This window comes from Aotus nancymaae, unplaced genomic scaffold (genome assembly GCF_030222135.1).
Source record: "Aotus nancymaae isolate 86718 unplaced genomic scaffold, 86718_ANA_hifiasm-v0.15.2.pri h1tg000025l, whole genome shotgun sequence".
Classification (NCBI taxonomy): domain Eukaryota; kingdom Metazoa; phylum Chordata; class Mammalia; order Primates; family Aotidae; genus Aotus; species Aotus nancymaae.
This window is the reverse complement of record NW_026988438.1, coordinates 28613229-28630181: the sequence shown is the minus strand read 5'-3', so window position 1 is coordinate 28630181 and position 16953 is coordinate 28613229. Positions and strand designations below refer to the sequence as shown.

Here is a 16953-nt window from a genome sequence, read left to right as displayed (position 1 = left end):
AATAAAACACAATCACAGGCCACCATCCTTGATGAACATAGATGAAAAATCCTCAACAAAATAGCAGCAAACTGAATCTAGCAGCACATCAAAAACATAATACACCATGATCAAGTAGGATCAATCCCAAGGATACATGGATAGTTCAACATATGCAAACCAATAAACATGATAATACATCACATATTAAGAGAATGAAGGACAAAAGCCATATGATAATCTCAATAGATGCAGAGAAAACATTTGATAAAATTCAGTATCCCTTCATGATAAAAACTCAACAAATCAGGAATTGAAAGAACATATCTTAACATAATAAAGATAATATATAAAAACACACAGTTAACTTCATACTGAATAAGGAAAAGTTGAAAGGTTTTCCTCTAAGAACTGGAACAATACAAGTATCTCCACTTTTACCACTACATTCAACATATTACTTGAGGTCGTAGGGCACTCAGGCAAAGGAAAGAATAAAGAGCATCCAAATTGGAAAATATAAAGTCAAATTTTCTCTCTTTGCAGATGATATAATCTTATATCTAGAAAAACCTAAAGACTCTACCAAAAAAAGTCTTAGATCTGATGAATCCAGTAAAGTTGCAGAACACAAAATCGACATACAAAAATCAGTACTGGCTTCTCATAGTGACTCACACCTGTAATCCTAGCATTTGGGGAGGCTGATTGCTTGAGGCCAGTAGTTCAAGATCAGCCTGGGCAACATAGTGCAACCCTATCTCTATATTAAAAAAACAACATAAAAGTTGTAAAAGTCAGCAGTGTTTCTATATATGAACAACGAACTAGCCAAAAAAAGAAATCAAGAAAGCAATGTCATTTACAATATATTTACAATAGCTACCAAAAAAAATACCGAGGAATAAATTTACCCAAGGAGGTACAAGACCTCTCTAGGGAAAACTACAAAACATTGATGAAAGAAATTGAAGAGGACACAAATAAATGGAAAGACATCCCATGCTCCTGTATGGGAAGAATTAATGTTGTTAAAGTGACCATGCTGCCCAAAGCAATTTACAGATTCAATGCAATCTCTATCAAAATACCAATGCCATTTTTCACAGAAATAAAAAAACATATATATATATAGGGAGCCCCAGAAGAGACCAATTAGCCAAAGCAATCCTGAGCAAAAACAACAAAACTGGAGGCATCACACTACATAATTTCAAAATATGTTACAAGGCTATAGTAACCAAAACAGCATGGTAATAGTATAGAAACTGATACATAGACCAATGGAATAGAATGGGAAACCCATAAATCAATCAACATATTTGCAGCTAACTGATTTTTGACGAAGGCACCAAAAACTTACAGAAAGGACACCTCTTTCAATAAATAACTCTGGGAAAATTGCATATCCATATATAGAAGAATAAAACTAGACACCCATCTCTTAAAATAAACAAAAATCAACTCAAGATGTATTAAGGACTTTAATACAAGACTCAAAACTATAAAACCAGAAGCGTAAAAAAACACTTCAAGACATTGGTCTAGGCAAAGATGTTATGGATAAGACCTCAAAAACAGAGGCAATAAAAACAAAAATAGACAAACGGAATTACATTAAACTAAAAATCTTCTGCACAGTAAGGGAAACAAGAGAGTGAAGAGACAATCTGTTAAATATGAGAAGCTTTTGCAAAATACTCATCTGACAAAGGACTAATCTCCAGAATGTACAGGAAACTCAAACAACTTGGTAAAAATAACAAATAATCCCATTGAAAAGTGGGCAAAGATGTAAATAGACATTTCTCAAATGAAGACATATAATGGACAGTGCATATGTGAAAAAAATGTTCAACATCACTAATCATCAGGGAAATACAAATCAAAACCACAATGAGATATCATCTTACCCCAGTAAGAATAGCTATTATTATTATTATTTTTTAAAAGATGCTGGTGAGGAGGTAGAAAAACAGGAGAACTTCTACACTATTGGTGGGAATGTAAATTAGTACAGTCACTATGGAAAACAGTGTAGGGATTTCTCAAAAAACAAACAAACAAAAAAAACCCAAAAAAACTAAAAGTAGAACTACCATGCAATCCAGCAATCTCACTACTGGGTATTTATCCAAATGAAAAGAAATCAGTGTATCAAAGGGATATCTGCACCCTCATGTTTATTTGAGTACCATACACAATCAAGCTAAGTGTCCATCAGTGGATGAATGGATAAAGAAAACCTGGTATACATACATAATGGAATACTATTCAGCCATAAAAAAGAATGAAATCATGTCATTTGCAACAATATGGATAGAACTGAAGGTCATTACATTAAGTGAAATAATCCAGGCATGGAAAGACAAATAGCAAATGTTCTCACTCACATGTGGGAGTTAAAAATGTTGATCTTACACAGTCAGAGAGTAGAATGATAGGTACTGGAGACTGGGATGTGTGTCAGGACTTAGGGGTTGGTGATAAAGAGGGGTTGGTTAATGGGTACCAATATACAGTTAGTTAGAAGGATTAGGCCAGGCGTAGTAGCTCACGCCTGTAATCCCAGCACTTTGGGAGGCTGAGATGGGTGGATCACAAGGTCAGGATACTGACACCATGCTGGCTAAAACGGTGAAACCCTGTCTCTACTAGAAATGCAAAAAATTAGCCGGGCATGGTGGTACACGCCTGTAGTCCCAGATACTCAAGAGGCTGAGGCAGGAGAATCACTTGAACCTGGCAGAGGTCACAGTGAGCTGCGATCGTATCACTGCACTCTAGCCTGAGGGACAGAGCAAGACTCCATCTCAAAAAAAAAAAAAAAAACGACAGAAGGATTAAAGTCTAATGTTCAATACCAGAGTAGTGTGACTACAGTTAAGAAGAATGTATTGTGCATTTCAAAATAGCTAGAAGAGGGGACTTGAAAGGTTCCCAACACATAGAAATGATAAATGCTGCAGGTAATGGAAATCTTAATAACCTTGACTTAATCATTACATAGTCTATGCATGTAAAAAGTATCACATGTACCCTATAAATACATACAATATTTGTACCAAAAATTATATATACAAATATACAGTCCCTAGGAGAGTATAAAGAACCATGTCTCTGGAGAAATCAAGATGTTGTACAGAAAAAGACTTGTGTTTTCCAGAAGCTCATCCCTTTGATGAGGGAAGTCAGAGGAGCTCGATACCTTAGATGTTGGCAGATGAATACCCCAACTCCTTGAGGATCTGACCCCACTTCAAGAGTCTATAGTATTAGAAGGCTGGAGGGAGTTGAACACTGGAAATGATTCACGTTCTTTTATGTAAAGTTGAAGAATTAATTTGAAGCATGAATGGCGGGGATATACCAATGAGCTGTCACAGATGATAAGTGATAGTAGTTGTCTGAATGAGCCAAGAGGTGGGAAAAATAGGTTTACAGAGACAGCAGATGCTCACTCTGTCTCCATTACCGTCTCTCTGATGGCATTGGTCGATAGGACACAAAGTCATGTTGAAATGAGACCTGTGAGCAGAGCCTGAGGGGGAGCTTGGTTATTTCAGGCTTCAGCTTGTAATTCCAGGAAGACCAGAATCTATATGGGTCTCTCCATTCTCTCCCGTCTCTCCCATGCCACTGAGATCCATCAGCAAGGGTGTAATCAAAAGCACCCTTCACAGAAGAATTCACAGCAGTGGCTAACCGAAGGATGCTTCCTTAGTCGCCTGGAGCAGTTTTCGTTCTGCATATTAAAAGAATCTGAACCCAAAGGTCATATGAGGATAAACACATGCACGTAGTTCATTTATTTTTCTTTTTAAAGAGATACCGACCTTGAAACGGCTGATCAGATCATAGCGTGTGAGTAGTTCATAGAAAATAAATTTCAGTGCATGGTCCCCACTGGCCTCATTGAGGGAAAAGACATCAAAGGACCACTTGTCCACATCCTACAGGACAGGGTGGGGAGAAAGAACACATTAGGCCAATGTCACTTACACACCTACCAATCTCCCCACTTTCAAATCTGCCTGCAGCCCTCACTGGAGATTTCACAGTGTGAGACTCTTACAGCCTTTCCACTCTCAAACTTTTTTCAGTCTGGCTAGCCTACATTATTTAAAAACATTAAATAGTCTTATTACTAATAAAAATAGCCATAATTTATTGAGTACTTATGTATGGCAGGCATTATGGTTGGTGATAAATATGTAATTTATCCTGAAAACAACTCTAAGTGATAGATATTAGTCACATTTTACAGATAAGAAAACTGATAAATTACCTAATTTCCCTAACACCCAAGGTGAGTAAGTGCTGGGGATACAGGCAGGGCCAGAACACAAACATAGGTTGGATGCCTGATATCAGTCACTTTCCATTATGCCCTGCAGCTGCTACTGTTTAATCCGCTACAGCCTAGGGCACTTTTCTTCTCTGAACTTCTCTCCGATCCCTTGACACTGTCAAATGACTTCCTCTAAGTTTACAGTTAAGAATGTTAACTCATTTGTAAGAGTTTAGAAACATGCATGATATAGAATACAAAATAATATGTCACATCAATCTAAACTGCTGAGCTGAAACCAAAAAGAAGGCATTCATTTCATAGGACAGAAAAATGCTACCATTTCTGGAGTCACTAGTCTGGGATCTTGTCCTCAAATCTGTAAGCCACTTTACTGAAAAAAAGTAAAAGGAAAAACTAAACTGAACACACACCTTATATACCATCCCTGAAGTTTAAAGTCTTTGCCTGTAAATAGCTACTCCAAAATATATGTAAATATAGTCTGATGTGCTTTGGCTGATCGTAACCAACTTCTTGTGGATGTGGTAAACAAGGATTTGTTTAAGCAATAGTTAAAGCAACAGTCATTTGGTTTTTCATGGCACCAAAAGTCTCACTTCTCGTAGTTAAGTGAAGCATATTGACTTGAGCTGACAGCAAGGATCCACATGAGTCCACACTGCCTACAGGCAAGGCACCCTGGTACCCTGGTAGAGACCTTGGTTCTCATAAGTGACTCTCTTCCCAGCCCTCACTGAATTCCAACATAATCCGTCCATCCCAATTTTGTTCCTGTCCAAACATTCCGTCTGTCAAATTCATCCCAAGGCCATCAAGGGTCTCCCTCCTGGATGCTAATAAACAGTTCTCAGGGAAAGCAAAATTGTATATAGGAAAATCAAACTTTTCCAGATAGGTTTCAATTGAGTTGTTCCAATTCACACTTAATGGTAACCTCACTTCAGTCTTCAACAACTGCCCCTCCATTAAAATAACCAAAGAAATGATAAATACTGCAGGTAATGGACATCCTAATAAGGCACATTCTGTGAGCACATTTTCTGTTCTAGGCACAGCGTGAGCATTTATACACATTTGCAAAACCTCGTAGGTCTAGAAATTGGTGTTACCTTCTCCAGTTTTATAGATGGCCACCTCAGAGAGATTAATTGAAATGTCTAGTGCCATAAGGTACCAGAGCCAGGTAATAACCCCACTAACAACCCCTAGTGATCTCACTGCCAACAGATGAAATTATAAACTCCATGAATATGTGCTGTGACCCAGGCCTCATCCCTTTAAGATCCCACTAGGGCCCAGGCTAGTGGGAAAACAAGGACATTTAAGATTAACCCAAGACCTAAAGCTTCACCTTGGTTACTATCATTGGCACTGCCATGAGTCACATATATTATCTGATATTTAGTCCTAAGGAAAAAGTCACTGACAGCTCAGAAGGTTGGAAAACGTTGTGTCACTTCTGACAATTTGTAATAGTGTCCAGAACCAATAAAATAGGAAAGGGCTAGAAATAAAGAGATTATCATGATAAAAAGCCAAGATTTTTTCTGAATACCAGGACTTAGAGAACCAAGAGGATGAGCAAATAGAGGTAGTGAGATGCATGTCCTCTTCGGTCCCTCATGTTAGGGAAGCCTTAACTGTAATTCTCAGCCTAAAGTTCTTCAGAACCAGTTGAGGGGCTCAGCAAAAATATGGATTCTCCAGTGGAGACTCTAGAGAATCCTGGTGTGGGACCTGGAATCTGCATTTTTCATAAGCACCCAGTTTAACTGACTCCAGCCATTCTTCCTCTTTTGCCAAATTTTACCCAAGGACATGTCCTATAGAGAAATTGCAGGAACTTCCTGTTAGGCTAACACAAAAGAAGCCTGAACTCCTCACCTCCTCCCACTTTAAACCTGGAGTCTTTCCAAGGTGTCACTTCCTGAGTCACAAAATAGATGCCCTTCTAAAGAAGAGCACACAGCTATATTTCCATCAGGCTAACCTCAGAAGACTAGAGATAGAACACCTCAAGTTAGAAGCTTGCATCTATACTTATATATAATGGAAAAAGTAGAAAGAATATAATGCAACATGTTTCAAATTTAGAGATTGGTTCATTATTCTCTTACTTAAATACCATTTTATGTCATGTTCTAACATTAACCACAAAGGTTAACATGACAGTAGCAAAAAGGTTATTTTAGGGAATTGTATTCTCTCAGTCTATGGGGAAATTTTCTGTAATAAAAGAAAACAGTAGTGATTCCATATCACTACTATTTTCTGGCAATGAAATAGAAATAATCTTTTTTCTAACATGTAGCACACAAAGAGAGAAACAAAAGAGTTTATATCTGTGATCTCTCCAACTCATTGCAAATAAAATCAGCATCTGGAGAAGTGGAAAAACATTACATTGTAAAAAGCTTTGAACTTCCCCAGTAAACAGGGGACACAGCCAGGAGAAATAGCAGCTTCAGCTTTAATGCATATATCAACAATATATGTGAGGAGAATTAGCAATTTATTTAGAGAGCTAGTAGGTCTTCCTTATCTGAATAATCAAAGTACCTGTCCTCTCAGACAACATGTGTGCATCTGAGAATTTATTTTCCCTAAGTATAAAATAACAATTCATGCCCATCACAGTTTATTCCAATTTTTCTTCAGTTAGTCTGCATAAAACAGAGGCTTCAATTTGGAAGAAACATTTTAATAAATATCTTGGTACCAGTATACCCACTTGTATTTATGTTCCTGATAAAGGAAAAAATTAAAGACAAAAGATGACTTTAATGTTTCTAAGACTCTGATTGAACGTTTCAGGTTCAATTATGAAAATCAATGGAACTCCATAGTGGGTGTTAAGAAACATCAGATTTCCTGAAGTGATTTCACTGACTAAAATGGGAAATATCACTGTACCTTACACTGATTAGTGGGCATCAGCTTAGAGGCTAAAGAAGAATGAGAGAAAAGACATGTCTTCTTGCTGGGTCCTACCTAAGTATCCTTCCTGCTTTTAAGATTAGGTAAGGGGCCGGGCGCGGTGGCTCAAGCCTGTAATCCCAGCACTTTGGGAGGCCGAGGCGGGTGGATCACGAGGTCAAGAGATCGAGACCATCCTGGTCAACATGGTGAAACCCCGTCTCTACTAACACAAAAAATTAGCTGGGCACGGTGGCGCGTGCCTGTAATCCTAGCTACTCAGGAGGCTGAGGCAGGAGAATTGCCTGAACCCAGGAGGCGGAGGTTGCGGTGAGCCGAGATCGCGCCATTGCAGTCTAGCCTGGGTAACGAGTGAAACTCCGTCTCAAAAAAAAAAAAAAAAAAAAAAAAAAAAGATTAGGTAAGAAGAGACAGAAAGGGTAGAGATAAAAAAAGAAGAAATGAGAACCGATGTACATCTGGTCTCTCAAATTCAGCTAGCAAATGTCTCTGAGACAAGATAAAGGCCTATGAATATATAATCAAGATGGTCCCAAGGGGCTCTTTCCTGACATTAAATTAATCAAGAAGCACTCCCCAATTCCTAACTCCATGAATAGGTAATTTAGCTTCTGAAAATATCATCACATTTTTCAGGTTTTAAAGAAAGAAAACATTGGCTTTAGCAAAGGTCAAAATGCTATAATGTCCCTGAGCACATGGCCCAAGTCCATATATAGACAACATGCGATGCCAATCACCTCAGTGATCCTGGGTCACTCAGTGATCCAGAAGCCAAATCAAGTTCAGCAAATCTCAAATACCCTCAGACCAATGGTTCTTCATCTACATCTGCCTTCAGGAATGCATCTGCTTTGGGGCTCCTAGAGATATTCTATACAATTCCAAGAACTTGCCTGATTAGAGGTAATTCTGCAGGATTTAGCCCATTTAAACTCAAACATTTGTATGAGTTCCAAGGGAACATTTGGCTCAATGAGAGTCTTGGGAAAACAATGGGATGTATAGATGGGACAAAGGCTCCCGGGCCATACGTTCATGCAGTAAAACATTACTAAGAGCTTAACATGTGCTGAAAATTCTGGTGTCAAACATTATCTCTGTCTCTTACTCTTTTTAAAAAATCTTTCTGAGTTTTAGTTTATTCATCTACAAAATGGACTTGGAGTAGGTAGTCAGATAATGGAATAATTATAAACACTGAAGATCCTCCTAATGTTGAATACTAATGGCCATAACATATTGATCTTGTATGGAAAAATCAGATAAATCTCATATGACATATCACTTATAAAACCTAAAATACTCTAGAGTAGTAGAACGAAATGAAACCCACACAGAGTTTGATTATTTTTAAATTGGGAAGATGAAGGCTGAAAAGACAGTGATACTTTTAGAACAGATAATAAAAAGATAATGAAAGAATAAAGTCAGGAATAACTGGAAAAATAACTGTAAATGAAAGGCTCTTATTTTCTAACAAATTTAACTCTGTTTTTTATTAGTACCATGTACATTGTGAAAATCTTTTCATTGCTATTACCTTTAATGCCTCAATAACAGCTGGTGGATAGCTCAGTCCAACCATGTTTGATGTCCGTCTATACATTCTGCAAAGGGAAAAGGGAAAAATGCAACATGATATCTTAAAAAGTAGGATTTGTAGTCCACAGATTCATAGCAAGTATTGACAAATAATGAAAAGTCAAGTGGGGTGCTCCAAAGAACCTAAAATTTGTTTTTTATATTCACTCAAGTGGTCTAAGGTTAATTTCAGAAGAAATTAAAGCAATCCCAAACACATGAACCATTGGGAGAATAAAAAACTAACTCTATAGGCCCCAGACTGGAAATTAAATTATTAAATGGGTCACTTCTATTGTCATAGTGAAATTATAGTACAGAATAGACAGAATGCGGTGTAGTAATTTAACCAGAATGAAGAATCCCTATAGGTAACCCATTTAGAAGAGACTGTTCTTTAGAAGTGTCAAAAACAAGAAGGAAAAATGTCCCAGGTAATCTTTGAACTCACCATGGTATTTCTAAAATGTGTAATTATATGATAAGGATTATAGGAAGAATATATCTATTTCTGGAATCTATTGCTGGGTAAGGGGGTCAATTTGATTTCAAAGAGTAAAATAGCTAAAAAATTGAAGTGTCAATGGGGACTTCAAACCATTGAAACGAACTCTCCTCCCTTGGGTCAGCAACCTCAAAGCATCCTAGATCTGTTTAAAATGGAGACATCATCCACATACTTCAAAAGATGATAGATGAGATGATTTCCTGCTTTAAAAATTAGAGACTGAACTCAAACTAAATATTCTCTGGTAAACAAAAAAATTCTGAGCAAAAGCAAAAGCTTTTCTTAATGATGCTACAGAGATTAAAATAGGTATGTTTTTGCCATTTCTCATTCAAGACTATCTGTTTTTACCCATAATTTTCAGTATTTATAAAGATAGGAAAACTACATTAAAGCAAAGCTTCCAGTTTTTGGAAATGTGTTCCTTTTGTGGCTTTAGTCACTGAATGACAATGAATGACATCTTTACCTCTCCACAAATATCCCAGCCTGCACTGCGTGAACGATGCTCTTGAACCTGGGCTTCTCCTCGCTCCTCCTGAGCATCATTCCCATCTGCCGCGTGAAGGTGGAGGCCAGCCAGTCTCGGACCTCAGAAGGCACAGCATCTGACTGGATGTCACTTAGCTCATCCTCTGTATCCAGGAGTCTCCTGAACACAAGAAACAGAACCAGGACACTGAGCTTAAATCTGCAGTTGGAGCTCTCTGTTCAAAGCAGCTGCTCTTCTCTGCCTCACCTGCATGCAGGTGCAAAGAAACCAAATTAAATTGGCCACAAAAAATACAGTGCTTTTTTGGTAAGGCTTATGTAAGCTCACCATGTGTGTTTCAGGATGGTCTTGGCCTCACTGATATTTCACGATGGTTCTCTCTACCAGACTGGACAAAGGAACTGGTCCATTTCACCCAGAAGCACTCTGTGGCATTTGAGTGAAATTTAAACCTTTTATTTAAAAATGCATTCACAGGGAGCATTATATTATCTCATAGATGGACAATGTGACATTATTTTGTTTTTAAAAAAATGGACACTTAGTTCGCAAAATATTCACTAAATCACAGCAACGCAGTCCTCTGAAGTAGTGATCCTAAGTGATGACAATTAATATTCTTTATCATTTGGTAGGTTGTTACCAAAATTTAAATGTCTAAATTCAAGCAAAATTTTCAAAATAATGCAGTTATTTGTGCACAATGATTTAAATTGTCTGACAGCTGTGTTTAGCTGATTTTTCAAACTTGTTCATAGGTCAGACCACTAGAATGGAACACAAATAGCAATATTAAAATGAAATCTAAAATAGCATTTCATTTTTATAGTAAACCCAACTAAAAATTAGCAGCAAAAGTAGGTGTCAATATAAAGGTATATGGATTTTTTTTTTCCTTTAGACTTATTGATTGGGCCGGGGTTAGGAGAGGAAACATAACATTTAGAAAAAAAGCTGTGATATCAAATTTCCTTAAATTAGAAACCAAGTCTGTTGCCAAAATAATAATAATAAACCATACAAATCTTAGATTACTGTGAAATCCTTTCAGATTGGAATTTGGCAAAAAAAAGTAAGGCCTCACAAGTACTGACAGAGAAGCCTGTCTGAATTAGGGGGACAAAAACCACCTTTCATATTCAACATTTCAACATTTTTCAAAAGGAAAGCAATTTCAAACACATGTAGTAACTGAAACCGCTTTTATATTTTAGATAATTCAAGTGGAGTAAATCTGCTAAGTAAATCAGCAACATACATAAGATTGAAAAGGCAAAGCTGGGTGCTTAAGAGAACACATGCTTCTCAATCACTTGAGGAGCCTCCATTTACTAATGGATGTAATGAATTAAAACATAAACACAACTTTTAGACTGACACTTAACAACATACTACAATTACAATAAAGCTCTACATTTGATTTTTTAAATCTTACCAGATTTTTAAAAATTAGCTTTTCTCCTCTTTCTTGATCTCAGTTCCTTGTCATGACAACCGTGTGAGATACGTTCTATTAGCTTCTTTTATAGATAAGGAGGTATCGAGAGTAAATGACTTGTCCAGATCTATCCCCTTTGTTTGTGGAAACTAAAACTCCAAGATGAGTAATTTGAATGTCACCCCATTCCTGGCCTGGGGGACAATGTCAGAAAAACCATTTAACAGAAAATTTACCATCACTATCCTAATCTCTTTGTCATTTTTAGCTTACCTGGTTTCATCAATGTACACAGATTCAAGCACTGTGGCTGCATATTCCAAATTCTTCTTAAGATCTACCACTGAAGCTTCCCCTCTCTCTAACTGTTTGACCAAAGACCGTAATCTAGAAAAATAAAAATATATAATTTCATTAGAATAGAGGAAAAAAAATAATCCTACAACTATGGTGATACATTTTACAGTCGTTGAATATTCTCACTTAGTGCGATACATCTGAAAGGAAAATAATTATGTACCAAAGGAGCAAGTAATAAAATAAATGCATATTTTTTTTTTGCCATTGTGAATAATAAGAAGAAAACATTTCTCTCCAACCAGGTATTGATCATACATTTTAGCTAACTTTCACCTTTCTGAATCCTAAATTATCAATGATTTTGCTTTTTCTAAAATTTTCATCTTTTTTGTTCTATGTGAATGCAGTAAATCCTGAGCAGTAGCAAAATCACCATACATCTCTTGAGATTCTGTTCTGTTGAAGGCACCTGGTTCAGCAGTGGCCCCAGATAACGGCAGCCCCGTGGCCCAGGCATGTCCCAAGACAGATGAAAAGATTTAAACCACTAATAGAACCACAAGAGGGCTACAGAAGGAACAGATGAAAGTAAATTGTTTTACTGGACAAAAAAAAAATTACTCTGAGAGCAGATAAATACCCTAGTTAAAAAAAAAAAAAAGAACATATAAGGATGGATTTTAAATCGAGATGCTCCAGACTATACAAAAGAAACAATAAAACATGTTTTTCTGTTATTTGTATGAACATTATATGCACAGAGAAGGACTCAGTTTTCATGAGAACAATAAAATGACTACAGATGATTAACATGCAGTAACTGAGAATACCGTGAATACTACAGAGATGTGGAGTTTGGTCAACTCTGCAGGCTGTTTGATAGCCAGCAATGAAAAGAGTAGAGACTTAGAAGACAAACTGGGGTTTGAAACTCACTTCATAATTCAGTAGTTGTGCAACCCTAGGTAAGTTACGTAAAATCTCTGAGTGTTATCTTAATGAAGAGCAAAGTATGAAATTTCTGAAGCTGACATAAAAATTGAATGAAATTGACATAGAGTATGTGACTCATGGTTGTTCTTTAAAAAAGCAATTGTTATAACTATTGTCGTTGTTATTCAATGACTTTGATCACCACAGGTAACTAAATGAGAAACATTCCAGCAAGATATTTAAGATTATTGCTAAATCTCCACTTCCCTTGGTAATATGCAATCTGTTCTCACCTTCCTGACTTCAAAATAGCCTCAGACTTAAATTAATAGGAGAAAACACGTTGCCTTCTTGGCAAGGTAGATAAACTACTCCCTTCTGATTTTCATGAAAATGACCCACAATAAAGAATGAGAAAAACAGTCTTGGATCAACCTTAAAAAGGAGGCAAGAGGGTCAACCATACAAAAATTTTCAGGAATTTCAATGGTATAAAATACAAGTAAGATTAGGTTCAGGTAGTCTCTACCTGAATTATGAATCTCCAATATATCAAAGGGAAATATGCAAAGGAAATCAGCAGAGGCCTCTGCAGGCTTGGAAGTGAAGGTCAGTCTTGTGAATGCCATTAGCGGCACTAGGAAGAGCTCTGAATTTCAGAGGCAGCACAGGACAGGGAGTTGGCAGGGAAGGGCTTGCCAGTCACTCACACAGAAGGGATGGCCAGCCTGCCAAAGAATGGGGAGATGGCAGCAGGGAGCCCTGACTGCTGTTCCAAATAAGGATTGGAAGCTCTTTAGCAAAACACATTCCTGGCTAACTCTGCCTCCAGTTCTGACTCTCGCCTCCAGGGGCCCAGCTACCCGCTAGGCTGTTTGCTCTCTCAAACGACAAAGTAAAAGGAGAGTAAAATTAAACTTTTAAAAAATGCCTCTCTTCATCTGGGCATTTGATATGAAGATTCTGATATGAATCTGCATTAGAACCTAAGAGGAAAGGACAAAAACAAAGAAAATGATGATAGAAATTGTAAGAGTAATAGAAGAAAAAGCCAGAAGATCTTATCTACCTGTAATAAAACCTTCATAGGAAATAAACAACAGAAGCAGCTTTAATTAAATAAGTTTTCCTAGGCTAAAGTAAAACTTGTATAAACAGATGAATAGAGATTAAATACAATTTTTAAAAGTAAATTAAAAAATCGATGTATGCTACTGTAATTTTGATTTCACAGAATAAAGAAATGAATTTGAAAAATTTCACAGAATAAAGAAATGAATTTGAGAAAACAAAACTTAAGACTTACAAAGTAACAAAAAGAAATTGTCCTGGCCATCGACTTCTATCATGCCAAACATCAAAAAGCAATTTAATAGCAGTACCAATTTTTGAGAATAATATGGGAAAAATTCAAGATATTTATATCTACATCTGTAGACTTACCAAGTACATGACAAGTCAATAAAGTTATTCTCAGGTGTTGAAAACTTCAAAATTTATTATCCGTATCCTTTCCAGAAAATAAAACAAACACAAAAAAACTTTAAAGCATACTCTAGGACAGTGGTCTTCCAAGGGAGTGCATTCGTGAGTCTCCAATTAAATGGATTGTTGATTCATGACCTAGATTTAACTAACTCAAACTTTATAAAATGGACAAGTCATTTAAAAGGATTCTGGAAAGAGGAGGCAGATGAAATAAAATGCTGATAATACAAGGACAACTAAACATGAAAATGAGCTGACGCTTCTTTTACCAGGACAATCTCCTGTTTCTCATACAAACACTTCCTATTCCACTTTTACAAACTAAAAACTAATTCTCATCAGTTGAAAAATAATTGGAAATATTAAGGACATTATTATGGACTAGGACTTATAGCCACTACATTTTAACCATTCCACTCCTGGGAAAGCACAGTATTGAGAGAATCAAGTCATGAAGGGCCTTATATCACCTTCATCGGGGGGCTGGGACCCCAGGCCAGAGCAGGAGTGGGGCCTTCAGGGAAAGCTTCACTCAGAATCTCACTCAGCAGTTCCAATCAGTAGCACTGAAATCAGCTCCACTGGAGAGACCCAGGCTTTGTGCCACAGTTAGCAGAAAGTCAGCCATTCAGAGGCTTCTCCCTGATGTAGTCACCAGTGGTGCCAGGCAGACATTGGGCAGTCACATTTATGCATTCAGTGTGAAGTTCTGACCCAACAGGAAGCTGCAAACAGAAAGCAAAACCCTAGCCAAGTGGCTTCAATAGATCCAGAGAGGAAATGACACAGAAATAATGCACCTTTTGGATGCGTGGGAGGCAGTAGCAATTTACATGTACCCCTGTCTTTCCAGCTTATGAGATAAGCAGAGGATTCAACTTCCTGGCGGACAGCGAGGGAAACTAGAACAACCCATCTCTCTGTTTATAGAAAAGTACCCAGCTGACATTCACATCCCTTTACTCAAGGATGATGAAACAGAAAAAAACACTCATGAAGAGATACAGCAATAAAGACAGAAGAGAATACAGCATTCAAAATGTGAAAGGACTCATTTTTGGGGGAAAAAATTCACAAATCGAAACAGAAGTGAATTTTAGGGAGCATCTGCTGTGTATTCAATACAATTCAAAAAAAAACATAGATCTATGAAACAAAGGTAAAAGCCCAAATCAACATAATAGAAAGTGTCTTTAAAAAGAAACGAAACATGGCAATAGAAAGACTACGAGAACTTACTGTCAGAAAGAAGTAAATGGTGACCAGTTTGTATATACCCATCTCCTGTTGGCTGTCACCCATGTCAGATACAAGCTGTAGCTGCCAACTTTCTGCTTTAGGTAGCTGGCATACAAACCCTAGTGATTCCAGATGCTCCTTTCAAATTCTGTTGAGCCCTAGCATAACGTTCAGGTGCTTATGCTCCATCGGCTCCTCAGCCCACCTTTCTCTAGCTCTTTATCCTTTCCACTTAGAACATTCAGCCCTGCCCTGCCATACCCTACCTACCTCTTGGTGAAATTGCTATTCTTTGGGCAAAAGAGTTTCAAATTAGCTTTTTTATCATTGGTCAATTAGTAGTTTCAAAAGTTCCTGAGAAGATTTGTCATCATAGTGAAGGTATTCCCTAGATCTTAATCTACCTTAAGAAGGGTTGTCTGAAAATTAGCCAGGATCTTTCATACTCATGTCATAAAGTATTTTTGTTCAATTGTTAAACACTAGTTGAGGCTGGAGGGCTCAGCTGCTCTCCTTTGTTTTCCTAGTAAAGTTGTCTAGATATTTTTTCCTGTGAAATCATTCCATCAAAAAGGCAAATGTCCTCAGGGGCCAGGTCCCATGGTATGCTGTAACCTGTATTTTGGGAAAGGTGGATATCTGGTGTTTTAATACTACTCAGAGGAATTTTTGGTCTGGGCACCTAAGGGGAATTTATTTCATGAGCATTTGAAACAATTTACAAGGAAGGAAGGTAGAGAAGTGGAGAAATACACAGACAAAAAAATTAATAATAAGGTTTCTCTTCTGAGAGAATGTTTATAGTTTCCAGTACTCCATCCATTTCTGTCACTCCGGCTGCCAGATAATAGTTCCAGTATAGAAGTGCAACACCATTTTAGGAAGTGCTTATGCCTTCCAACTTTGGCAAGATGCCTTTTAGTTAAAGCAGTGTGCAATTTCATTGTGGATGAGCCATTGCATCTTTTCATGACTCTTGCATGTCTCTGTGTAAACTCTTTGCTTTTTGTATGTGCCTCAGCTGCAAGGCATATAATAAGATACTGCATCTCTTCAGTTCCCCGTGCCCTCAGATCCAGAACAAATCCTGGATGCTGACTTCCCCTGACCCCACACCAGTCAATATGTGGGATGTATAAAAATGTTAGAAGAGGGAAACTATGTGAGGAAAGGCCAGAGCACTGTATTTTGGAATTTAAAAGGATGTTAGGGAGGAAAGAGATTCTTTTTATCCACAAAGATAATTCCTAGAACCAATGGGGTGAGCTTCATTAAAAAGCAACGTATTGGTTCAACTTTATAACTTAGAAAATGCCTTATACTGGACTAGGCACTATTCCCCACCTCAGTGAGTTAGCAAAAAGCCCTATAACCCTATGTCTTGAAAACATATACATTTTTTGAGCTTTAAACCCTGCTAGAATTTCATTCATTTTGTACAAGCAAAAATGAACTACAAAAAAAAAGCAATGGAAAGACATTTTCTCATGTTTGTCCATTCTGCCCAAGGTTATTCCCTCTGAGGATGGGTAGGCAGCTCCTAAAATACCATTGTGGCCAATAAGGACTGCTGTCTCAGAAAGGTTTTGTTTTGTTTGAAGGAATATGAAAGAGAATTGGATCTTTTACAGTACTTTCCCTACATGTCCTGATGAATCATGAGCCCTAAAAACTCATTTGAGTTAAAAAAAAAAACTTCATTTCAGTTCATCACATCCATGTATTCATAAGGCATACTA

The 16953-nt window shown here is 37.3% G+C and overlaps 1 protein-coding gene across 14 annotated transcripts in view; it reads right to left on the bottom strand.

The window, feature by feature from the left end:
• The window catches only part of PDE1C (phosphodiesterase 1C), a 613256-nt gene that overhangs the window by 200011 nt on the left and 396292 nt on the right, over positions 1 to 16953 (bottom strand). For all 14 annotated transcript variants that reach the window (XM_064380482.1, XM_064380481.1, XM_064380483.1 and 11 more), the window contains 4 exons: positions 11528 to 11641; positions 9793 to 9975; positions 8775 to 8841; positions 3816 to 3932 (listed from right to left, as the gene is read on the bottom strand). In XM_064380482.1, coding sequence (XP_064236552.1) covers positions 3816 to 3932; positions 8775 to 8841; positions 9793 to 9975; positions 11528 to 11641 — 481 coding nt within the window. The remainder of the gene's footprint in view (positions 1 to 3815; positions 3933 to 8774; positions 8842 to 9792; positions 9976 to 11527; positions 11642 to 16953) is intronic.